Source organism: Hyalella azteca, unplaced genomic scaffold (genome assembly GCF_000764305.2).
Source record: "Hyalella azteca isolate HAZT.00-mixed unplaced genomic scaffold, Hazt_2.0.2 contig7054, whole genome shotgun sequence".
Classification (NCBI taxonomy): domain Eukaryota; kingdom Metazoa; phylum Arthropoda; class Malacostraca; order Amphipoda; family Hyalellidae; genus Hyalella; species Hyalella azteca.
Window position 1 is genome coordinate 2,168 of NW_025937189.1, and position 26,345 is coordinate 28,512.

At 39.8% G+C, this 26,345-nt stretch overlaps 3 protein-coding genes and 1 long non-coding RNA gene across 4 annotated transcripts in view; 3 read left to right on the top strand and 1 right to left on the bottom strand.

Moving 5' to 3' along the window:
• The first annotated feature begins 393 nt into the window (after positions 1-393).
• On the top strand, positions 394-869 carry LOC108668715 (histone H2B). The gene has a single exon (XM_018155959.2). It carries the CDS (start codon positions 437-439, stop codon positions 806-808), a length of 372 nt encoding a protein of 123 aa, XP_018011448.1. The 5' UTR covers positions 394-436; the 3' UTR covers positions 809-869.
• Positions 870-9,923: 9,054 nt separating this feature from the next.
• Positions 9,924-13,909, top strand: LOC108668705 (RNA-splicing ligase RtcB homolog). Its single transcript, XM_047881106.1, has 9 exons — positions 9,924-10,151; positions 10,811-11,006; positions 11,238-11,368; positions 11,596-11,722; positions 12,103-12,127; positions 12,325-12,346; positions 12,977-13,136; positions 13,306-13,616; positions 13,877-13,909. Exons 1-9 carry the CDS (start codon positions 10,056-10,058, stop codon positions 13,907-13,909), a joined length of 1,101 nt encoding a protein of 366 aa, XP_047737062.1. The 5' UTR covers positions 9,924-10,055.
• A 2,000-nt stretch (positions 13,910-15,909) lies between these two features.
• Positions 15,910-16,860, top strand: LOC125178095. Its single transcript, XR_007156790.1, has 2 exons — positions 15,910-15,950; positions 16,284-16,860. It is a non-coding gene; the product is annotated as an uncharacterized LOC125178095 (long non-coding RNA).
• Positions 16,861-16,925: 65 nt separating this feature from the next.
• Positions 16,926-26,345, bottom strand: part of LOC108668716 (homeotic protein female sterile) — a 41,377-nt gene continuing 31,957 nt past the window's right edge. Inside the window, exons 14-19 of the mRNA XM_018155960.2 lie at positions 24,510-25,677; positions 23,658-24,247; positions 23,352-23,615; positions 22,514-22,854; positions 21,704-21,986; positions 16,926-21,538 (exon numbers count right to left, since the gene is read on the bottom strand). Of these exons, the coding sequence (XP_018011449.2) occupies positions 21,467-21,538; positions 21,704-21,986; positions 22,514-22,854; positions 23,352-23,615; positions 23,658-24,247; positions 24,510-25,677 (2,718 nt within the window). The 3' untranslated portion in view covers positions 16,926-21,466. The remainder of the gene's footprint in view (positions 21,539-21,703; positions 21,987-22,513; positions 22,855-23,351; positions 23,616-23,657; positions 24,248-24,509; positions 25,678-26,345) is intronic.

The window sequence follows — 26,345 nt, forward strand, 5'->3', positions numbered from 1 at the left end:
TCACCCCCACATCTTCCCATTATATCAAATGAGGCAAATCCAAAAAAGGGAAAAACTATAAATATGAAAAAAAACGAAAACGCGGTAACTAGTGAGAGCACGCATTATTTTTCTTTATATGTACCGTGTTCATATAATCTAAATATTGTGAATAAAGAACCTCCATTCTCTCAGCACACCTCCATGTCAATTATTCAAAGCCCTGACGGGTCCCCCCCCCCAAAACCCCAAATAAACCCCCAAAACCTATAACCAACCCAATTATGCGCAATGCGCCTTTTCATCTTCTACTGTCCTTTCCATTTCCCCTTCTTCTTTCTGGCCACTCTGCGCCACCTCTTGTTCTTTTCCACTCTTTCCTAGTGGCACCGCACACACACACACACACACACACACACACACACGCAAAATTACTGAATTGTGAGTGTGAGTAAAGATGGCACCTAAAACGTCCGGAAAGGCAGCGAAGAAGGCTGGCAAGGCCCAGAAGTCTATTACGAAGGGAGATAAGAAGAAAAAGAAGAAGAGGCGTGAGAGCTACGCCATCTACATCTACAAGGTACTGAAGCAAGTCCACCCTGACACTGGTGTCTCGAGCAAGGCCATGTCAATCATGAATTCGTTCGTCAATGACATTTTTGAACGCATTGCAACCGAGGCATCGCGTCTGGCTCAGTACAACAAGAGAACTACCATCACCTCCCGGGAAATTCAGACCGCCGTCAGGCTGCTGCTTCCTGGAGAGCTCGCCAAGCACGCCGTATCAGAAGGCACCAAGGCTGTTACCAAATACACCTCTTCAAAGTAACTTGATCGCGCAAGGTGGCTACTAAAATATGAACTCGGCTCCTCTTGGAGCCACAATTGTTGTCACGAAATTTTACTCGTGTTTTCATTAACATAGCTTTCCAAAAATGCTTCGCAGCAGAACCGTTCTTAAGCGAAAGCAGAAAAAAATTTCACTTCTAATAGCCCGTTTTATGCGCTTCACTATGTACACGAAATAAACGCGTCTTGCACCATAAATTCGCTAGTTTCTATACAGCAATTAACTAAGCATTCTTTGTTTTAATAAAACTATATGGTTTCATGAACGCGTCTTTCATTCACACATAAACCTAAATTATTACCATGACATTTCTATTTCTCTTGAACTTTCACTCGCTTTTCCTAGCACTGTAAAAACGTTTCCTTCAAATTTACTATATCGTTCCAAAGATTTTCCCTAAATTGCTAAATCATTTTTAAATCCGATTTCCGCGTTTCCGAGACCAACCCTGACCACCCCAGACCAGGTGTGACCAGGATTCCAAGACAAAATTCTACAAAAGTTACTGATTGAAATTATTTTTTGTGAGCAGTTTTCTATTAGATTTAATAAATAAGACGCCGCACGCATTTAGCAAAATTTAGCAAGATTTAGCATGATTTAGCAAGATTAAGCAAGATTTAGCTAGGTTTAGCAAGATTTAGCAAGCTTTAGCAAGATTTGGCAAGATTAAGCAAGATTTAACAAAATTTAGCAAGATTTGGCAAGATTTAGCAAAATTAAGCAAGCTTTTGCAAGATTTAGCAAGATTCAGCAAGATTTAGCAATANTAGAGTTATCTCTCTAAGAGATCACTTCCTGATATCAAACAATAAAGTAACGCACTCGGTGACAACACTCACAGTGCTGGCAGCGGTCCCCGTAGGTGCCGGGGGCACAGACGCATTCCCCAGAGCGAGGGTGACATTTCCCAAAGTTGAGGCAGTCTGGGCACCACTGGGCACAGCCGGCACCAAAGAGATGCTTGGGGCAACCTGAATGAAGCTAGTTAGTGGGGCTAGTTATGGTTGGCATCAGCGATTGCTGGTGCTAGTTATAGTTGATGCTAATGGTCGCTTATGTTTTTGATATCTGGGTTTTTGTGTTTACCTTATAGGCAGAGATAAGTTTATTTTTAAGTTAGATAGATATATTTAATTTAAAATTGTATGGTTTTGATTGAGCCTGAGGTAAAGTCAACGATCATGCAATAATACAATTTTTTTAATTTGTCAGAAATAAAGGTTGTATTGATTGATTTGCCATGTTTTCCAACGTACCAGGATTGTCTACTATAGTCGTTTGTACATCAGTGTTCAGACCTGAAATTTAGAAACAAAAAGGTAATCCTTGAACAGACAGATTTTAATTTACAGAAATTTACTCAACGTTAACAGTCTACGCTCGTGAATTAAAGGCTCCCATATTCCATTAAACTACCATCAATGATACGCGAGTCGCTTCACGCAGCGAGAACTGCACTTCATTCAATTCACGCTAATCAATACAAACATACAATACAGATCCGAATACAATTTGCATGGTTTGACTAAACAAAAACGAATTATATGTCAATACTTTCTGTATAAAATGTAAGTACAGGGTCATCAATATTTAGCGTTACATTGTTTTTTTCAAAATCAATACACTCGCAAAACAGTCAAATGTGTCGTATGAAACCCTGTCGACTGTTCTCCGGAAGGACCTAAAGTTGTCCCCATTCAAGCATGTCAAAAAATACCAACTGTCTGCTCAAGTTGTCGACAAACGCCTCCAAAGATCCAAGATTATTCTTACCCGCATTCATGATGGCACTTTGCCAAACCTAGTTTTCAGTGATGAGAAGATATTCAATGTTGAACACCACTTCAACTCCCAAAATGATCGAATTTGGTCGAAGAATGGGACGAAGGATCCCGTGTGGTGACTAGGAAGCAAAGCCCGACCTCAGTGATGGTCTGGGCAGCCGTAACAGAGTCCTCAAGGAGTCCCCTCTTTTTTGTTGACAAAGGGGTGAAATTGAATAACAATAACTATCGAGATGCCATCCTTGTTGGTGCATTGTTGCCCTGGGCACGAAAGCACTTCAAAAAACGCCCCTGGTCGTTCCAACAGGACTCTGCACCATCCCATGGGGCAAATCGACTCAGGAGTGGCTGTCCGAGAATGTTCCCCACTTCATTACCAAAGATGAATGGCCCCCATCGTCACTCGATCTGAATCCTCTGGATTTTGGGATCTGGTCATACCTTGAGAGCAAGGTCTCGACCTTTCACCATCACAGTTTGGACGCCCTAAAGGTCAAACTGCTAAAGGAGTGGGCCAAAATCCCGCAGTGTCATTCGTGACTCGTGTAAGGCTTTCTCTAAGCGTCTACAACTCGCTATTGATGCAGATGGCGGACATATTGAATGAAATTGCGTGAATTGTATCTCTGAACCTCTACCTACATAAATACATTTTCAAATATCCACAATTGTGTTTCATTTCATAGTTCTAACCACTCAAAGTTGTAACGCTAAATATTGATGACCCTGTAATGAGGGTACCGGTATCAAATTGCATTACAAATTTCAATTGATATGCAGGGCATTTGACTTGTAAATTCGTTTTTTTTAGTTTTGGCCAAGTGTGACCTCGTCTACAAAAAAAGTAATAACAATAAACCATTGGAAGTTTACTGTTAATCTGCACGTTAGTTTTCTTAACGTCAAAGGTGAACTGACCTCCAGTGAGCAATACAATATAATCCTCTAATTAGTTGATGGACTCCTGTGCTCACTTTCAGTGGGAAATGAATCTGCATCTCTCATTACCCGGAGGTATCCTCGCACTTACTTTCAGTGGGGCAGGCAGCCTGCACCTCACATTCTATAAGTCACTCGGTCCGGGTCCGGCGGACCGGTCCGGGTCCGGGTTTTAGTCAGTACCGTCTCCGACATGCATCCCTTTACTTACTTGTAGCAATGCTGATTACAAATACAACCTATAAGCCAAAGCTCGAAATCAAGCTAAAGAAAGCTGTCGCACCGCAGAAAAAATCTTCAAAAAAATATCACCACAAATGCAAAAAGAACCTGAAAGCCTTCTTTTTGTATGTTAGCTGGAAGTTGGAACTGCAAGTGCAAGATAGGCTAATGGACAGAAGTGCAAGCCTGTATACAGGCACAAGTAAATCTAATGTTTAATTGGACCCAAACTTGGGGATTCAGACTGAACTCAGAAAAAACTAAGGCCATGCTGTTCACTCGTAAGAACATTGATAACCCTCAAGTTAAAATTGATAATATAAGTATTGATTTTGTCAGAATGTATAAGTATTTGGGCCTCATGCTTGACTCCCCAGCTTTGGGATGAAAGACCATATAAATTACCTCAGAAATAGCTGTATTGGGTCACTGCATAGTGGCAAAGCAGAGAGTTTTTTAGACTCTCCCGCAAGTTCATTTTTGAGTCCTATAAGTAGACCAGTAAAGTATCATGGATACCAGCATTATCATACATAAGAAATTGATTAAATTCTTGAGTAAATGAGGAAATTATAAATGAACTATTCTAAAAAATCTGGTTTGTCACTAGTATGTGGCATATAATGTGGGCATGTAAATGTGATGCAGGCAATGTCAGCTCATTGGGGAGCAGATAGAGAAGTTTTGCTCAAATTTTACAAGGCAGTGGTAAGAAGGGAGCTGGACTATGGCTCCATGTTTTATGAGACAGCGGCAAATAGCTATCTAGACTTCTAGAGAAACTAAACAAAATTCAGAACAGATGTATCAGGTTAGCCGTTGGCCCGTTGGGGCAAGGAAGATCTCCCCTATAATTTCTCTGGAGTTGGAAAGTGACGTACCCCCTCTGAGGTTTCACCGCCAGCTAGTGCAGCTGCGATACCTCTGCCGCCTCCAAGAGCTGCCTCACTGTATGCCAACAAGATTCAATCTTGAGTTGTGAACTATTTGCCATTGCTCAGGCTGCTCTTATAATTAGGGATAGGAATGCTGATGACCAGGGGGCAGTGGTATACACAGATTCATTATCAAGTCTGAATTTATTGGCATCCCGTAGAGTGTAGACCATCATCTCATTTACCATTGGTATTCCAGATTCATCAAATATTGCATGTCCTTCGAGCTCATCTTCCAGTTGTGATCCAGTTTGTCCTGGGCCACAAAAACATCAGGGGAAATGAGATGGCTGCTAAAGCAGCTCATGCATTAACCGAGGTATCAGCTGAGGCCGTGATGAGCAGGGAGGACATGGTGAGAGATATAAGAGTGGCAGTCTGGAGAGTTTGGGAGGAAGGATGGAGACAGAGGGCAGCAATTACTAACACTGGGCACCACCTTTTGAAAATTAGAGACCGAGTGGGATATTGGCCTTGGTCATCCATCAGGGAGAGAACCATTGAAACCGCATTGGCGAAATTCAGATTAGGGCATGTGGGACTTGGGGAGCACTTGTCCAGGTTTAATATGACTAACACAGACCTTTGTTTATGTGGGAGAGTTGAAACAATCCAGCACTTCTTCTTGCAATGCCCATTATTTGCTGACAGTCACTCAGATTTGCTGACCCAACTGCACTCAATTGGATTGAGCCTACAAGGCAGTGCATGTGGTCTCTAGGGATATGCAAATTATGCAAAGTGTATCACTTTTCTTAGCCTCAACGGGAAAGTTGAAGCAACTTTAAACCTAACCAATAACCTAGACAAAGAACTTCAAAAAAGCCAAAGGGCCACAAACCACCAGCACCTCTCCTGCAGATGTACATAGGAATGTAAGTGCATCACCTGTAAGGGGGAGTTGCTGGAGGTTGTCTCACTGTCCTTAAGATAAGTCTTTGGACCAAGAAATTATTCTTTTTTGCCCCCATACCTGGACTGTAGTAGTGGTAAAGTATATGTAGTAGGGTCCGTGGTATGCTCGTAAATATCTAGTCACTTCCCCCTGAGAACAAATTGAATGCTCCAGGCTGCGCCAGCCCAGGCTGGAGCATTTTGGCCCTATGAATCCTTGTGTCCAAATGACAAAATTACCGTCAACCGGGGCAACTCGGGACTGGCGGGGCAACTCGGGATGCACCTCTGATACATCGTAAAACAGACATAGTAGCGAAACTAATTGGAATATTGCTAAACTAAATATAGTGGCCTAAACAACAACATTTTTCCTATCTATGTAGTATAAAGGAAGTCGAAAAATACGACATTTACTAGCTTTGAAAAATTCCTGAAAAAAATGGAATATCAATGAAGGAAAAACTAGTAAAAGTCACAGAAAATGTCATTTATTCTACCTCTACATTGTCTACAATGAAAGAGGAGGACTTCAGAGTACTGTTAGTAATGGATGAGTACGCTCTGCATGCTTCAAATATTTCAAAATGAAGTTTTATTCCCAGTGTTCAGAGTAGCCCCGTTCGTTCGACAGTTCGACAGGGCTACTCGGGACACTCTTTTTTTGCTTCTGGCACCTTACGAATAGCATATGGAATTTTTTTGAAGATGCCATTCGATAGCCCTCGCAAAGAGCTATAAAATGAGCCTAAACTTGTTTATGAAATGTTTCATCGTAAGAAGTTATTAACAAAAAACGCTCAAAACCGTCCCGAGTAGCCCCGGTTGACGGTAGTGCTAGGTAAGGGTTACTAACCGGTAGACTAATCTGATGCACAATTTAACGCTCATAAGACACAATTATTTTGCCTAATAGCCTTATTTATTACAGATTGGCTTGCCAGACGAGGGAGCCTTTTCAGCCGTGAGGTGTATGGAGGATGACTCCACTTCCTCAAGAAGCAGACAAAACGACAACAAAATAATGGACAGTATTTCTGATTTGAAAATAGATAAACAAAAGATATCCTCTGTCCTCTGATGATGAGGGCAAGGCTAACATTCTTAATCAGTTTTTTAGTGGCATATATATATTCACTGAAGAGGACTTGAACAGTATTCTAGCTATTGAGGAGCACTCAATTGGCTCTAAATTAACAAGGTTTGAAATACAAGAAGAAGTTTTCAAGCACCTGATTGCTCTAAATCCCAATAAGTCATGTGGACTGGACGGCTAATGGCTTCTAACCCAGATTACTCAAAGAGTTAGCAACCGTTCTAGCCGGACCTTTGACCTCATTTTTTTCGAAAAACATTGAACAACGGGATCCTGCTGGCTGACTAGAAAGAAGCTCAAGTGACAACATTGTTCAATAAAGGTGACAGAAGCTACCCAGGCAACTATCGCCCTGTCAGTTTGACAAGTGTTATTTGCAAGGTAATGGTATCTGTTGTGAGGGATTGATTGATCAATCATTTGAATGTTAATAATCTATCAGACTGTCAACATGGCTTTATTGCTGGTAGGTCATGCCCCGCCTATCTGGCTCGAGACTTTTATTGCTTTATTGTTCAATAGTGACGGGATCATGGCCAGCAAAATTACTGAATTGTCCTAGATCCTGCATCACTAACATCTTGTCAACTCAGAACAAATGGACCTGCCTGCTAGACAAAAGGTGTACCTTGGTTTTCCCAAGGTGGATGTTGCATAAATTAAAGTCTTTGGGAATTGAGATTAATGTACTCAAATGGATCAGAGATTTTCTAGTAGGGACAAGACATGTCAGTATTAATGGGACCGTATCAGACTGGGCTTCAGTGCACAGTGACATGCCACAATGAAGCATTCTCTGTCCTGCTTTATTCGTTGCGCTTATAAATGATCTGCCAAAAGCTGTGTTGAGCGTGTGCTCAATTTATGCTGATGACACAAGAGTTTATAACACAGTGAGAAATAGGTCGCACAAAGTATATATAGTTGTAAGGTGATCTATGCAGGAGCTTATGTTCAGTCTTGAAATGCCTAGAACCTAACAAGCCGTGCATTAAGTCCAGCAGCTATCTTAATCAATTTGTCAGTTATGGAATGATCTGGTTCATAAGGCCGGATCCCTTGTGGAATGAAGTCACGAGAAGTACAAGAATTAGCAACAGGGAACAGGCCATGGGCCTATTTCTTCAGTGCCAACACTTCCATTCTATTCTATTCCATACACTTCTCCTTTTCATGCTTGACAGACTGTTGGGGAGCTGTCAGAGACAAATGCTATCACCCTATTCAGAGATCTACAAAGTGTAGTGTACAATGGATCCCAATAAGCATATGCAGATGGTTCAAGAAATTTTTAGCCAGAGCCCTCATCAACAGCATCATTAGGGATTCACAAAGAAAGATCTTCAAAGATGCGTGTTTGGGAATTACACCTGCAGAAATCAATTTTGAGCTGTGTGTTATTGTTGCTGGGTCTAAAGTTTCTTGTGCCATAGGTGAGATAAACCTCTTATCTGCTTATTTAACTAAATGTCAACAAACCTATTCTGAATGAAGGAAAATGAAAGACTGGTTCTAATAAATAATGAATTAAAATATGGGACAGTAATAAACATGTAATTTGATTATTTTGATAAAATTGCAAATGAAATGGTTGTATTGATTTGGAAAGTGTGAAAATGTGCTAATTAGATGCATATAAGGAGCATGGACAGGTGGAGATGAGCAGATGTAACTGCAAACAGAAAGAACAACAGAATAAAAATGCAATCATGAATGACTGATAACCTGATAGGATGTGGAATGTAAACACAGCAAGAATCATTAAACTCTGTAAAACTAGTAGCTCATCTCCATATTGTGAATTTATCTTTAAAACTAAGTACTCAAATGAGGATTGAATTGAAAAGAATTGCAAGAGAACAGATAAATAAAGGAACACTTGAAGATGAATTGTGAACATAACTTGCTGGAATTAATTATAACCATAATACAATATAATAAATTAATTTCTTCAAATTAAACCATATCAGTCAGAGATGAACACAACCAAAGTAAAATGCAAGGGAACTCAAGAAGTTAATAGCAATGAAATTAGCAAAATAGCAAGGACAAAACTTAACCTAAATTATCAATGAATAAATGATATAAATTTCTATGCCACTCACCAGTGCAACTGAGTGCCCAGGGTGAGATACTGAGTAGAAATATGTGAGAGTGATAATTCAAGCTTGCAAATTGTATTTTAGTCATCTACTCTGAAAAAAATGAAAATAAATATAATATATTTAAATTGAGTAGGATTGAGCATTGAATTAAAATGATTAATGATGAAGAAAGACATGAAGGTTGGGCTACACAGTTGCCTAATTTAACCTCTGGTAACACTATTTGCCATTACTCAGGCTGTTCAAATGATGAGGGATGACACTGCTGGTGACAGGGGAGCTGTGGTGTTACTGGTGTACACAGATCATTATCAAGTTTGAACTTGTTAACCTACATCAAATTTACCCTTGGTGTTGAAAATTTATTTATTGTTACTTGGGCTTTGAGCTTGTTTTACAGTGCTGGCTTAGGAAATGGAAGGTGCCAATTACTAACACTGTTCACCATCTTTGGAAAATTAGGAGTGTGGGATATTGGCCCTGGCCCCTGGTCGTCCTTTAGTTTAAGGGGAAAATCATGGAAACTGCATTTACAAAATTTAAGTTAGGGCATGTGTGACTACAGAGACACTTGATTAGGTTTAAATTAACTACATAACCCATATCTTTGTTTATGAGGGAGAGTTGAATCAATTAAGCATTTTTTTTCTGCAATGTCCATATGTTAACAGTTGCAAGTGTATCACTTGTTAGGGAGAGTTGCTAGAGCCTAGAGGTATATTTAACTGCCCTTAAAACAAGTTTTTGGACCATGGAGTTGACAATTTGCCCCATGTCTGGACCTGGTGGTAGTAGAGTAGAAGTAGACTGGTACATGACATGCTTACAAGCCGTTAATTCCCTAAACAAAACAATAGATGCTCCAGGTTGGACCGTCTGGCCCAAAGAGCTCATGAGAGTCCAAACGACAAGCTTGGATGTAGGTAATGGCTACTAACCAGCAGATTAACCTGTAGAGCCCATAATGTAATTGCAGCTGTGCCCTTGAAGCTTCATTTTGTAGATTGGATTGTCTACTGAGGAAGCAGCCTTGAGCTGTGGCCTGTGAGGTACATTAGTGATGACTCCATATCCTCAAAAAAATCAGACAATCACCACTGTTAAGTGTTGATTGAGCCATACTAACAAACTCTTGTGGCATTTGCAACATTGCAGGAGTTGAAAACTATCATAAGTTTATTTCACTCAAAACTTCATTACATTAAACATAGGTTTTGAACATACCCTGCTTGCAACTTGCAGTACAAAATGGTTGTCCGACAATACAATGATGAACTTAAATACTTGGAACGAATAACTCCACATTCGTGGAGAATCAAGAAAGGGTTTCAGCCTAACATGAACGTGAGTGATTTGAAAGTAATGTTTTCCTTACTGTTACACATTGAGCTAATGCTTATATACTATAAGAATTTCCTACAATCTTCCCTAAATTGATGAATAAATTGAAATTGTATGCAAATTTTATTGACATTTGTTAATTGTATGATATATTGTACCTACATATTACTGTCCTATATAGACAGTATTACTGTCCTGGGCTTGAGTTTCCTAAAAAGGGAAGTTCAAAACAATTATTTCAATGGTGATTTTATATAATTGCAGCTAAAAGTTGTTTTTTCTTATTTTGGATAAAAACCAATGTATTAATATTTTTTTTCGCTATTCTATTAAAATTATTTTCTGAGTGCATATACAATCTTCTTACCACTAACTAGGCGGCATGACCTGTAGGGATCTGACAACACATACATTTATTCTTCTAATTTATATGTTCATCAATTCATTGTGCATGAATAATTTCTAATAAAATCTATGTATAGTTAATCATAAATGTTTCTGTTTGGGACCCACAAAAATTTTAGCTTGTAATCAATCATTATCCAGCTTCTGACTATGACACATACATAAGATCCAAAATTTTGTAAAAAAACATTAGTTTTCTTGTAAATTCAAGCTGAAATGATGAAAGCCATCTTCCATTAATTGCACTTGCTTTTCAGGTTGAAGGAATCTTCTATGTGAATGACACCTTAGAGAAGCTAATGTTTGAGGAGCTACGTAACTCTTGCCGCCCAGGTCAAGTGGGAGGCTTCTTGCCTGGTATGAAGCAAATTGCTAATGTGGCTGCACTACCAGGGATAGTTGGAAAAAGTGTTGGACTGCCTGATGTGCACTCAGGCTATGGATTTGCAATTGGTAAGGAAAATTGTCTCATAACTATGCATTAGTTACAGGAAATAACTTTATTACTCCATTTGTAATGCTAATAATATTATCATTCTTAATATGATTATTGATACACATCTTTTGAATTATTTCCTAATTCACTAGCTAGGTATTGTGGTATTGTTATTAATGTTATATAAGCTTTTTTATGATTATATAAGCATCTGCTAAGTTTCTCTGAATGTTATATATAATGTGCAGGTAACATGGCTGCCTTTGACATGGATGATCCGAAGTCAGTTGTGTCACCAGGTGGAGTAGGATTTGATATCAATTGTGGAGTGAGACTCCTTAGAACCAACCTCACTGAGAAGGATGTTGCACCAGTTAAGGTAAGAAATTACCTAAGTTCTGATAAGGTTTCACATTGAAATTGAGATGTTAGCATTGTATATGTTGCAATGTTTAGTCTGTTTCATGTCACTTTGAGTGTTCATTCTGCAGTGGCTGTTCTATGCTGCAATGATTTTTTGGTATGGCCTTAAATTATATGGGTACTTCCGAGTCTATGTGTATGTATATCATGATATGTAACTCTGTTTTATTATTTGCCATACAGGAGCAGATAGCACAAAAGTTATTTGACCACATCCCTGTTGGGGTTGGCAGTAAAGGCATCATCCCCATGACAGCCAAAGACTTGGAAGAAGCTTTAGAGATGGGCATGGACTGGTCTCTAAGAGAAGGTAAATTTATGGGAGGTTATTATATCTTAACTGGAGTTTCAATAGTAATAAATTTAATCAAAATTTTAATGCAGATCATTTATCATTCAGTGAAAATATCATTCAGGTTGTTGTTTGCTGTGCTTGAGAAAACTTGGCTGTTCTGTCAGTGAAGTAGATTATGAAGTGCAGTTGCACTCAAGCAATTGTGCTCTCAAAGTTTCTCATGTGTTTCAGATGATTCTGGACTAACTTCTCAGCTAACTTGCATTATTTGCAAATTAATATGAAAATTTCTGAAAATGGGTTTCAACTACTAAATTTTTTGTAATGTTTATTGTTGTGAAAAACATGACTTGTGCGGGATATGTGTGGGCTGAAGACAAGTTGTCTGTGTGCAGGATATGTGTGGGCTGAGGACAAGTTGTCTGTGTGCAGGATATGTGTGGGCTGAGGACAAGTTGTCTGTGTGCAGGATATGTGTGGGCTGAGGACAAGTTGTCTGTGTGCAGGATATGTGTGGGCTGAGGACAAGTTGTCTGTGTGCAGGATATGTGTGGGCTGAGGACAAGTTGTCTGTGTGCAGGATATGTGTGGGCTGAGGACAAGTTGTCTGTGTGCAGGATATGTGNTGGCCTGCCACAGGTGGGTCTCGTCTGCCCTGCCTCTAACATGGCCTGCCACAGGTGGGTTTCGTCTGCCCTGCCTGTAACATGGCCTGCCACAGATGAGTTTCGTCTGCCCTGCCTTTCATCTATAATCGAAATTGACTGCTTTTATTCTTGCTGGCAAGTGACATACAGGGCCTCGTTCTGGATTTACTTTTGAAACTTATTCTTAGCTTTGCTGTCCTAGTCCTTCACGTTTTGTTCATAAGATGTCATTTAATATCAATTTTCTCATACAATTTTTTGCTCATTTAATTTTTTTCATCCTTCAATATCATCCTGTTTAATTTTGTATTGTATAGCCACTTTTGTTAGTTAGCATTGGTCTTGCGGGATCAAATAAATTCCTTTCCGAAATGTAACTCGCAATATTAAAAATCTTATCTTAATCTTAATTAATTTTATGTGTTGGCAGGATATTCTTATTTTGAAGTCTTTTGTCAATGTAAAATGTTTTTCCAGTCTTCTAATAGCTGAATGAAAAACGATATGTAAAATAACTCGTGTTGTCTATTAACTGTTATTAAAACGTTTATAGTGTATTAAATATTTATCATTTGTCTGCTGGTTGTTTTTAAATTATGTCTTTTTTTCCTAACTCGTGCAGCTTGGCACACTAGGGGCAGGCAACCACTACGCAGAAATTCAGGTGGTGGATGAAATTTTTGATAAATGGGCAGCAAGTAAAATGGGCATTGATCAAACTGGACAAGTTTGTGTTATGATTCACTCCGGCAGCAGAGGCTTTGGCCACCAAGTTGCCACTGGTTAGTTCGCTTCCACTTCAGCATTAATGTAATATCTTTATTTTGAAAATGGAATCCTAGATATTTTAATATTTGCTTGATTTGAAGTTATTTGGACGATCACAAATTATGTGTACAACAGAAATATTTCTCTAAATGTTTCCCTTGCTAACAACTGCACTTGTTGCAGACGCGTTAGTGGCGATGGAGAAAGCCATGAAGCGCGACAACATCGAGACCAATGACCGACAACTTGCGTGCGCAAGGATTAACTCTCCTGAGGGACAAGACTACCTCAAAGCGATGGCTGCTGCCGCCAACTTTGCTTGGGTCAACAGAAGCTCGATGACGTTCCTCAGTCGCCAGGCGTTCGCTAAACAGTTCCAGATGAGCCCCGACGATCTCGACATGCATGTCATATATGACGTGTCACATAACATCGCTAAGATCGAGCAGCACTGGGTTGATAATAAACTGAAGACGTTATTGGTGCATCGCAAAGTGAGCATGCTTTGTGCTATTGTGAATAATGTGAATAATAATAATGCAGCTATTGTGAATAATGTTTTAGGAATGTAATGCAGCCATGTGCGTATTTGGGTTAGGCTGAGTTCATGTATTCATTTTTAATTCTTATTTCATTTAATAATAAAATAAGTTATTCATTTGAGTAAAAACCTCAAGAGAATGCTCTGTTAAGCACCACTAGGTATCATAATTTTGGTTCCTGATTGGTGTTTGTATGTATGATTATGCAACAGATAACTAATGAAGGTACTTCATCACACGCCTGATGGGTTGCTGATGACTCACCTCACATCCCGTCACTAGACCATCACTACATCGGTACTGAACACTTACTGCTTTTCTAACCCACTTTTCCAAATATTCAATCTCTTGCCTTTATATCCTGCTCCTGATTACAGAACCAAAAGTTAGACGTTCAGCTTTTTTCAGAAAACACAAACAATAACTAATTCTACAAATGCTGAAATGAATAAACGTCTAATAACAAACAATTATGGATACGGAAATATATTATTTATAAAGAATTGCTATTGCATTCTATTAAGGTGCAAATCTTTGCCCATTAATGTATAAAATCTAACAATACACTTATAAAGCCTGCATTATTTGCACGACACACACCTCCCTCACATCTCCTTGCAACACAACTGGCCAACACTCTTATCCTAACATCAACAGCCAACAAAATTGTCGCACAAAGTTAATATTACTTGATACTCCCCGACAGTGTAGGATGAATTATATCTAATTGTTCCATTCTAGTGCAATATTACCGCCACTTTCAGGCAAATGAAAAATTCTAATCAAATAATAAGTTAATTACTGATGTGATGGTTGCAAGGCTCAAAACAACTGATGTGTACCTATGGTTGCAAGGCTCAAAACAACTGATGTGTACCTATGGTTGCAGGGCTCAAAACAACTGATATGTACCTATGGTTGCAGGGCTCAAAACAACTGATGTGTACCTATGGTTGCAGGGCTCAAAACNATGCTGTAACTGCAGTCTGTTTAACTCTAGTTACTCTTGAGATACTTAACTGCAGCTCTTATCTTAACTCTTCTTTTTCTGCAGTCTGTTTAACTCTAGTTACTCTTGAGATACTTAACTGCAGCTCTTATCTTAACTCTTCTTTGTCTGCAGTCTGTTTAACTCTAGTTACCCTTAAGATACTTGTCTGCAGCTCTTATCTTAACGCTTTGTTGGCAGTCTGTTTATATCTGATTACCATTGAGATATGAATAGCATCAGATAGCATTCTTCTGCAATAAGTTGAGAATAGTTGACGATGGCTTTGATATTCAAATTATTATATCATATTTTTAGTCTAACATTAATCCGCATGTAATGTTCAAATCTACCGCCGGTTTCTGAACATCATATTAATCACTAATTTATTTACATATAAACTGCCTCAACACTACCCACATTTACTGCCTCAACACTGCCCACATTTATAACGCCAACAGAGATTTAGCAATTGCTTTCATGGTAAAGGCAGTGCTAATCAAAATACTACTACTTCGATTGAAATTTTGTACGTGTCAGTATGAACTGCTTTTTTTTGTAAATTATGTGCTAATGAATTTAAATTTAAGGACGTTCATGCAAATGTTCAGACTGATTTGAATAGCCTCTCTCCTATAGATCCCTTTTGCAAATTATTCACTTTTTGATAACAATCCAAACTATAAAGTTTGACTTCTGACTGATTACCCAATTTACGCATTCGTTGTTTTTGAGATCGAGAACTGGTAACTGTTTTTTTACATCATAATTTTGTCTTGAATCAAAGTTTCTGCGCAGTAAAGTACTCAAATTTATTCATCGTATTTCTTTTCGTCGTTATTTAATGCAGAAAATTGGCGTGAATCATTCTTTCACCATCTTCCTTGTACTGGGTCAAGCTCAGTCTCGCCGCAACTTGGCCCTCATCTCCCTCTTCAGTGTACGGGGTCGCGCTCATCTCCCTCTTCATTGTACAGGGTCGCGCTCATCACCCTCTTCATTGTACAGGGTCGCGCTCATCTCCCTCGTCATTGTACAGGGTCGCGCTCAGTCTCGCGCCAAGTCTCGCCGCAACTTGGCCCTCATCTCCCTCTTCAGTGTACGGGGTCGCGCTCATCACCCTCTTCATTGTACAGGGTCGCGCTCATCACCCTCTTCATTGTACAGGGTCGCGCTCATCTCCCTCGTCATTGTACAGGGTCGCGCTCAGTCTCGCGCCAAGTCTCGCCGCAACTTGGCCCTCATCTCCCTCTTCANAAGCTCAGACCCATCGCTGTTATTAAGGGATGAATCATTTGGTGAGTTCTATTTACATTGAGAAGCAAGAAGTGCATAAAGCTCAGACCCATCGCTGTTATTACGGGATGAATCATTTGGTGGGTTCTATTTACACTGTGAAGGATACTATTGCTCAATTTTGGAATGTTGCCCTATTCCAGGGTAAATTTTATTCAATTGATATAGCATTGTACCCAGATGTTATGTCATTTGCCTAAAAAAAGCAATGAAAAATGTTGATACAATGCCAGTGCTAAAAGGTGAACTAAAACACACTTCATTCAAATCCACTTCTTGTTCTGATTTATTTGCAAATAAATATTGCATCCTCTCAAATTTCTCGATTTTCACAGGAGCTACTGTTTCACTCGCGCTACTGTCAACTTCACCTTCAATTTGTGTCACGAGATTTTCTAAATGCATGTTTTCCAAATCAGAGATTTGAACGGTGTTCCTTGGCGCTGATGATATTATCATTCTGTTGTGTATTATTTACTTATTCGGCTCGTGTGTGAAACAAGCTTTCAGTAGCCTTGAAATGGACCGTTTACAACTTTACATTACCACACAACCTCAGGTTCTATTTTGCAATTATATCCTGTATGACCGTCTGGATTTGAACCTGGCATTAGGTACCTTATCTTCGTAAAAGGTTTTCCATTCATTGCAAGATTTTCTGATCATTTAGTTCCATATTATCCATAATTGAGATCGAACTACGTGCTAAGTAGTGCTTTAATCTGATTCATCTCTAGAAATTCATCGTGAATAAGCATAAGGCACTTAGTGCGAAACAAAACTTCAGATTGTACGGAATCCTTGACGAAAGTTAACCTACTACGTTGCACATGTTAGAAATCTTTACTGTGAGTTGTTCAATCTTTGTATTCATTCTGTCAACTCTGGCGAATAAATTCCCTTATTATCTTTCATAGTATATTTACTGTATCCACCGAGTGTATGTCTAGTATAAATGAATAAATAAGAGGATTCTTTGTAATCAACATTTATTGGAACTGCAATCGTTCACTTAGGGTACATTGTAACCTGGCTATAGTACCCTGGATTTCAATCATGTGTATTAACCAGACCACTGGCTTGACATCATGGCGAGATGAGAAAAGATTTGTGACTTTTCCCCACATAGCGTAAACACACATTGACGCTTACAATGTTCATTCGTGACTGCCAGAGTCATGAACTTTGCCTATGAGAAAGCCAGTGGAATTTCACCCAATTAGTAGTAAGCATTGGTCATTATTCGGTTGAAGAATACCTTACGCTAACATCAACATAGAAAAAATTAAATTACAATATATTGACTCATTTGACGCAAAATATTCATAATCGTCGATTTCAGTTGAACAAGCTTTAGAGAACTGTTGTTATCAAGACAAAATTATTGACAAAAAATTCAAGAAACATCCCCTGAATTATGAGCTAATTGCGAAGCCATTGCATCATTCATAAGCCTAATGTTTGAAAATGTTATCTTAAGCTAATAAAATGGTGACAAATTATGAAAGGCCAGAGAAAAGTCTCACAATATTTAATTAACAATTGCCTGAGATAAATAACAATTGGGTAAACTAGAACAACTGCTTCTCACGGGAGAGTTATCTCGCAAGTAGAAGCACAGAACAATAAATAATGTCTATAGGAATTGAACGGCTCAATTATGTGTATCCCAAAATGGTAGGGCGATCTTCTAACAACCAAATACTGGAACAAAGAACAATCGTAAAACCCGCACGTGAAGCTATCTTAAATTCGATGCAGGCCAACCTTAAACGTCGATGGATGAAGGTGAGACAGTAGCCGCGTGTCGCCTTCAGTGTTAGGACGACATCAAGCACGTGATACACTCCATTGCATTTTACTCCGGCTTGTGAATGGAACGAAACTTTCATCCAGTGCAATGGAATGCATAGAACTAAATGTTATCATGTGACCAGCGTTTGGTGTCAGCTTATTTGTTTGATATTTATGTAAGTTTCAAGGGGAAAGCTCAACATTATTACGGAGAATTATGCAAGTTATGATTTCAAGGACTACAAACTCAAATTGAATTATTTAGAAAGATGCAAGTTAACATGAGCTCTTAACAAATATTGATAAGTTGACATAGAACGTGAGAACAGAACGTTTAGTTAAATGAACTCGTACACATATGCTAGTGATCGTTCATCGCTCCAGCGCTCAAGACAATAGAGTGCAGCGTCTGAGTCGCAACACCTCATGAATACCAGGCTTGATGGCAAGTCGCTTCTTCCGCTTCTCCCGGTAACAAAACTGATTTTTAGCTACGCTGTAATTACTAGAGCGTACCAAAGTTTCAGAGCCAAAATAGGGGCAGACAAGCAAGACAAACACACATCTATGATGACTGCCATACACAAACGTCTTACCAAAAAATTATGAACAGAGCAACGCTTAAGTATTTACATTTCACAACCATAAATAATTTAAGAAACTACATGGGAAGTATTTTTTTACATTTCTTGCTAGTGAAGACATTTATATATAATATGCACCTGACAATTGACTTACAATAATCATGCACAAAAAATTATCTACGACCTAGAACTGTACAAACGACTTTTCCTTATAGCTATGCGATATACACAAAACACATCATTACCATAGAGAAGAGAAACAATAATATGATATAAGTTTTTAAATGTACGTGATCATCGCAATCCACCTTAACTGATGACAACAAAGCCGTTATAGCCAATGATGATGAGCGAGATGTCACTTGCACGTGGACGGACGCAGCATTTAAATGCTGCAATGACTCGAGCACCAACAACACATCCTTCCAATGACTCAAGCAAGAATTAGCTGTGTAGTACAACACAACAAACTCACATACTTGACGGGTTTGCGCGACTTAATCAATACTTCTGACGGTATGAGAATGAGCTGCAGTCGCTAGTATAAAATGCCGTTTTGTTGGAGCTAAGGAATCAAACAGAACATGGAGTTGAGACGAACTCATTCCAGCGAAATATTAATTTGTTATCTTAAGAAGAACTATTTACCCAGTGAAAACTGCAGCACACATGGCATGTTGAAGACCCACAGATCCCGTATCACGCACAAAAAGTCGCTAAAAGAATCTTCGATGGAAAAAACCATGCCTGATTTCTGGTACACGTAACACGGGCAGATCAACAGGGAATAACTGTCTAAAGTTAAACGGAATTACCAAATGCGCTGAAATTCACTAAGAAAGCGAACATTTCCAAGCTGATTACAAAAAATGTCTGATTGTACAGGCATATCAAAGTCGCCCCTTGAAGAACTGAGAACTTTAAGGGTGACCATCACCGCTCGCCAAACCTCAATGGTGGATTGGTGCCACGAGTACCGCTTCCTCTCAAATACCACCTACCTCAGAAGTCTCACAATAAATACGGTCTAAACAAATTATTAATATGCTAGTCCGACAAGAAAAATAAGGTCGGAGCTTCAATCAAGGAAACATAAAAAAGCTCGAGAATCAGCAATAAAAATTAATACTTGAGCAATTTGCTGCACTATCACCTCAGAAAAAATTTCTGCTACCGCGTAATAATTGGGATGGATCATAACACAATCATTCTGACTTTAAAGCATCATAAAGATAAAACATTGTTTGATTCCAAACCTGGTTAGAATATTACAGACATACACAAGGAGAAAAAGACATACGGTGCAATTTGTCAAGAGAAAGAGTATAATAGTTGAAATAATTGTGTAGCTGTATGTGAACGTGGTCGAAAATCACCGAAACCTTTTACACTTGGAGATATACGCAACAAACACAATCTTAGTGACTTGATACGTCGTCACGTCTGTTAACCCATCGTACTGCTAGAGAAGCAGGACGTACGATGTCTCCGGATATTGAACTAAATATGGAATAAATATGAGATGTGCCTAATCACGATATTGATGAAGTCTCATATTGATAAGTTTGGTAATCTCTGCATAACAATAACTATAATAGGTGCCTTCACCCGTTGTATGTCGACTGCAAGAAGTCGTTTAATTTAAGCTACCGCCTGCAAGTAGACGAGTGTTAATCTACTATGCGTAAAAATACATACTGATAACAGGGTGAAGCCCACGATCTAACAAACGAGGTGTTGTCTGCTTTTTGTGTGCGAGATCTGCTATAGCGTCAGCTAACTGGAACGTCCAAAATTTTACAATAGATATACATTTGATTTGAGTTCATTGCGTAGAACATTTCAAGCACCGTGGCATGAGGTATTACAAGCCGATTTCCGTCCTCTCCCCGTAACGCAAAATTTCATCGTATTTTTAAAGCTACCGTATTCGTTATACTGTATCTGTTACAACACAGTTCTTACAGTACTGTATTCATTATACCGTTTTTAGCTGTTGAGTACAATATTCTTGAAATTCCCTTTACGTTCATCCTAGAAAACCAGATTGCAATTAACGTACAGATTTGGCTCCTGGAAAACCTCAATGTGAGCATATTTCGTCACCGCTTTAATCTGGTTCTCGTCTGATCAACACCAAAGCCTTTCCGAACATTTGAAAACATAACACCACCACGAGAAAGTCAACCGGATGCTTTCTACCTCCATAGACTGATGACAGATGGCCTCACCATTCATGATAGAATCACACCGAGAAAGACGATTCGGTGAAATTCCTGTACCACGATAACTTTGATTTCCACCGACAAATAATAACAGTTCATATTACTTGTGATGAAATTATAGAAGTTAGAGACCTCAGATATTCAGGCACATGAACAATACAGAACAATAAATACAACCCGTAAACGAACTTTGAACAATTTGCTGATTTTATGAGCAAAGCTACAAATGGACAAGGCGACCCAGGAAGAGCGCCAGTAAATTTCTTGTATAGTTTGTGTTGGGCATCCATTTCATCTTCAAAGTGCGATATTATTCGCAGGATCACATTCGATAAAAAATGTCTTTGAAATTGACTGGGAGTGATTATCCACACAATATTTCTTCAGCTCACGCGTATTTTGCTGTTCACTTATGTACATGATTTAGTTCCACTCCTCGCATTTCGATTGCCGCACTAGGATGAGCAACATTAACGTTTCTGGGAACAGAACTGCAATCGTTCAGCAGCTTCCTGATATCAAAACCGTCCCTAAAATCCGACACGTGTTGAGCACTCAATAATGAAACAAGTTGGAGTCTTTTTCCTACACATTATTGATGGATCAGTACATCCATAACCAATCAATCCGTTAAAAATATTCATTAAATACAATCACAGAACATCTTTGTCTTTCTCTTACCCAGCAGTAATTCGTCTGTTTCACAGACGTTACATCGACACTGCAATTGCTGGTTGTAATTCGGCGCATCACCCTTAAAAATTTCCTAGGTAAGCAACGGAACAGAAATATCCCATCAAGCGGAGGCTCACAGACTACAGGAACCAACTGATTATTCTCCAATGTTATCATCAGCAAGTCGGTAGTCTGAACACTCGTCAGAGCTGAGAAGAAGAAGTGAAGATGATCGGTCCTTCATTTGCTGCATTGCTCCTCAAACGCCGCCATGAGGTCACTCTGACGGTTCATGTCGATTTGACCAGCCATCTGCCGGGCAAAATTTATGCTAAATCCAAATGAATATGATGCGCAAAAAAATAATTTGTTCCGTAATTGGTCAATAAGAATTTCTTATCAAAGTAAAAAAAATAATTAAACAAAAATATATTAGTTTTTCAACAAATGACAAGTTCAAAGACCTAAATTTCTCACCGCCTCTCTCCTCCTTCGTTCCTGCTCGCGCATTTTTTGTCTGTCTCTGTCACTGAGGCGCCCAGGTGTATCTGCCGGAGTGCTGCTGCTGGTGGTGGTGGCGGTGGGGGTGTGGGACGCGCCTGGTATGAGGGACGTCGCCGATATATGGGATGCAACAGATATATGGGAGGACCCTGATATTTGCGAGGCGTGGTGCCCGGCATTGGAGAAGCTCCCTAGAGTTCCGCTTCCAGAACTCATTTTCACAGATGATGGCTTCAAGGAAGATATTGAATCTCGTCTGAAAATGAAAAGAGATTAAATAAAGTACATACCTACCTGTCGAGTAAATGAAGTTGATGGATAGACAATTAAATGATGTTAAATCAGGTTTCAGTAAAGTAAATTGCCCGGCATTCAAGTATGGCCTAGAATAACCTGGGCGAGTTGATTATATCGTGTAGATATTAGATATTACACTGCAGGTTAAGCTCATGAAGCACAAAATGTTCGTAATTCTTTCACTAATTTGCTAGAAGAGTAAAAGTAGTTAAAAAGCATAAGGGTGCCCGGAGAAAAACTCCTCCCAACGCAGTTATAAATGCACTGGCGAGGTTAAATGAAGAAAATTACTAACAGAAATCGATAATTTAGACAAAGGAAGTTTATTATCATTAAACATTGGAACAAGAGTATTGAAAGGAACCACATAAATAGGAATACAGAAATATTAAGATAAGTACACAAATCGCACAAGTACACATAGGGCAGCAATGCAATATTTTACAGCAATGCAAAATATAAGTGAGACACAGCAACATGGCTCACCTATCGGGGTGCATCAACATTTGTGAAGGATCAGCTACACCTCCTCCAACTCCACCACCGCTGCCAGTCCCAGAGATAGTACCGCCGACTCCACTACCACAACTGCCACCACTGCCACTGCCACTCCCTCCGCCAGCACCAGGAGGCAGAGCAGGTGTCCCCAGCAGGGCAGGACGCGTGCTGGCAGAAGTGACAGGCAATGGATCCTTTAGGTCTTCAGGTGTTCGGTCAATTCCATCGTCGTCAAGCCGCGCTCGCTCAGCCTCTTGACGCGCGCGCTCCTTCTCGACCGCCTCCTTCTGCTGCCGCCGCTGCTCCTGCTGCTCTCGGATCTGACGTTGCTGCAGAGAGCATCAGTACGTTATGTATTGACATTTTATAATATATTTTAAATGAATCGGCTCAAGATGCCGAGGAAATTTGAATCTTCATACATTCACAGCAAAGCTTATCAAACGGGGTAATTTGAAATTTTGGCTTTCATAGTATTGCTCTATGCAAGCAATCAAAATCGTTAAGTTCTCATTTAACCCGTACAATCAGAAAGAACGATTTTTACCAAAGAGGATACACATACACTTATAGCTGTAAACAACATTTTAGAATATTTACATAAAAATATTATTACGAGAGTTTTTACACAACGAATCTAATTAATAAGTTCGATAATCGAATACTTTTCTCGATAAAATTATAAAGCGACTGAAAGTTGTATAAAAAAGTTAGACTGATCAATGTAGGTAGTTGAAGTTTGTTCTATTTATCCTTCAATTAAATTTAGTAAAGAAAATACATAAATGACCTTTTGATGCAACTCGCGCGAAAACTGCAGGCTCACCCTAGTTTGTTTCTCCTTGGCAACTTTTTTGAACTGGGCGAAGGAGTCGCTGGCGGAGGTCTTGAGGGCAGCCGTTGAGGCGGCGGGCACGGCGCTCTGGGCAAGCGATGACCACGAGCTCAAATTTTTGGGCGTTGCTCGAGGCTTTCCTGAGCCGCTGAAACCCCCACCGCTGTTGCCAGAGTTGCTGTGACTGAGCTTCGACTGCTCGTGAAGCTGCTGTTGCTGCTGCTGTAGCTGTTGTTGTTGCAGTTGCTGTTGTTGCTGATGCTGTAGTTGCTGCTGTTGATGTTGCTGTTGTTGATGGTGATGCTGCATTTGTTGCTGTAACTGTTGTTGTTGTTGCTGCAATTGCTGCTGATGCGAGAGATGATGTTTCTTGGTGGAATGGTTATCGAGGAGGCCAGGATCGGTCAGGTGTCCTCCTCGGGACTCCAGAAGATGATGTGACTCTACTGACCCTCCAGCAGCAGCGAAGTGGCTTATGGCCTGCATGTCACCGCTGCTGTACTGCCCATACGGTAGCCCACTCGCTTCCAGCGCTGCCATCTTCAAGTCTGAAAGCACGGGTTCTGGCAGCGCCAAACTGTCAAGGGCATCGGACCCCAACATCGCCATCATGGAACTCTGGCTTGAGGCTGAGAGGCCCATGTGCGTTAAGGAGCTCATGTTCGAGAGGTCTGAGTATCCGTTGGCAGCTCCCGAACTTTGATGACCACCAACTGCAGCTGCGGCTGCTGCTACAGCGGCTGCTAACTGCTGCTGCTGTTGTTGGTGGTGGTGCTGCTGCTGTTGAGATAAATACGACTGCTGCTGATGGTGTTTCAAGGCTCCCCCGCCACTCAAGATGTTCTGTAGTTCCGATTGAACCGAATCTTCGGCTTTCAGATCATTACCTGTGCAAGAGAATGAATTCAACGGAATTTTTGCAACATATACACTTGGTCTTTAGACATGAAATGAAGCTTCAAAGTTTAGACTTCGTTAAGATATACATTAGGAAAAACTTAATATATTATAGATATATTCGCATAAAATAAAGTAGGCTTCAAGACGAACTTAAAAAGATGATGAACATTTGAAATTATCAAGATTAAGTCCGAGTAGAGTGGAGATATTGCACATGTAATGTGTTACACGCTCATGAAAGGTACTGACCGAGGGTGGTGTTTTGAGCAGCCATGTGCAGACTGGCGGACGCCATGGACGCGAGCGCGTGTTGCTGCTGCACGTGGTCGGCGGCGCCGTTCTTCAAAGACAGGTGCTGTTGCTGTAAGTGTTGTAGCAATTGTTTGTCAGACGCAGATTGTTGTTGCAGTTGTTGCATTTGTTGTAATGATAGCATGGTACTAGGAGAAGATGTCGCCGCAGCGCTAGCATTCGAAGCAATACTCGCCGCAAAGTTCTGCAAGTTCTGTTGGAATTGTTGTTGTTCATGCTGCAGGCTTTGATAGCCAGAAGTCCCGTGGTGATGTTGACTCGGAGGAGTAGCACTAGTACGACCTACCTGATGTTGTTGTTGTGGTAACGCATGTTGAGAATCGTGCGCTGCACCACTAATTGTACCATTATAACTACTACCATGACTGTTGTTAGAGTTGTTACTAACCACATTGCTGGCATTACTACTAACAATGTTATTGTGAATATTACTGCTGCCCATGGGAGAAATAGTGGCAGCTTTAACGCTTTCACTAGTATTACTCATTAGGTTACTACTGGATGCTGAAGCATTATTGATGCTATACGGCCTATTACTAATGCTACTGGTATTACTATTAGAGCTATAAGGATTATGAGCGAGACTGACTGCACTGTCGACAGCGACAGGAGTTAATGTGTCTAAGGAGGGCAGGGCAGCCGACGGGGAAGGCGAAGCGTTCAATGATGGCACAGACACGACCGACGTGGTCGAGGGCATTGCAGTTACTTGCCCACTACTGGCAGTAGTAACAGCAACTCTGCTAATATCACTATTGCTACTAGATATTACTATGCTACTATTAACATTATTACTACTACTAATACAGCTGTTACGAATATTTATGTCAATATCGGGATCGCCAGCTGAAAGCATCTCGGAACTTTTTTGCGGCTTTCCCCGACTTTGCACGAAGACCATAGGGCGACCAGCGTCAGTGGTAGAGACGGAAGTGATAGAGGACGTGGTAGTAATGGTGCTGAGATTAGAGCTGGTTGTGATGGTGGTTGTGGTGGATGAGTCTTTCTGTGCTGAACTGATTGTGGTGTGTTTGTGTTTATCTTTAGCGCTACCGGGATCCTTAGTAGATGAGGTGTCCTTGAGCTTGCTCTTCGAGCCTTTAGACTGCACACAATTAAAAATGACTCCGTTATTATCGGCGAAATCGGCCGACACTTAAAATTAAATCAACTAAACATCAACTTATTCGAGAATTGATGTCAATTGTTTGCTTAAATCGCAAGTTATCTAAAAATTTAAAAGCAAAGAATAGTCCACAAAAATTCATATCTTTAATTCATATCATATCTTTGTAGAAAACGTTTTTATAAAGATATGAATTTTAAAATAACTAAAGAATAGTCCACAAAAATTAATATCTTTAATTCACATCATATCTTTATAGAAAACGTTTTCTATAAAGATATGAGTTTTTGTGGACTATTCTTTGCTTTTAAATCTGTAATCAACTTATTCCATTGTTAAAATCATGCGGTATTCAAAAGAAATAATTTTGATAATGATAAAAATCAATGTCAATTACAATCAAGAAACATGTCAGGCTCGTTTAAATCATTACTGGGCCAGATTATCCATTTCCTTTTGTTTCCGAGGCTAAAATGTATTTGAATAAAACCCTAATGCAATTCAGTTCAGACGAGTTACGAATAAGAAGCACTATTGTGCAGTGTCTTGGAATGGAGCGGCGGCATCCGTGGCGTTCTCATACGTTTAGTAATACCCGTTACTAGCAAAGCAATCAACAAAAATTTCGCGTAATACAAGCTGAACTA

Excerpts from the sequence above, each read along its gene's own strand:
- LOC108668715 (XM_018155959.2), top strand. The coding sequence starts at position 437 with ATGGCACCTAAAACGTCCGGAAAGGCAGCGAAGAAGGCTGGCAAGGCC.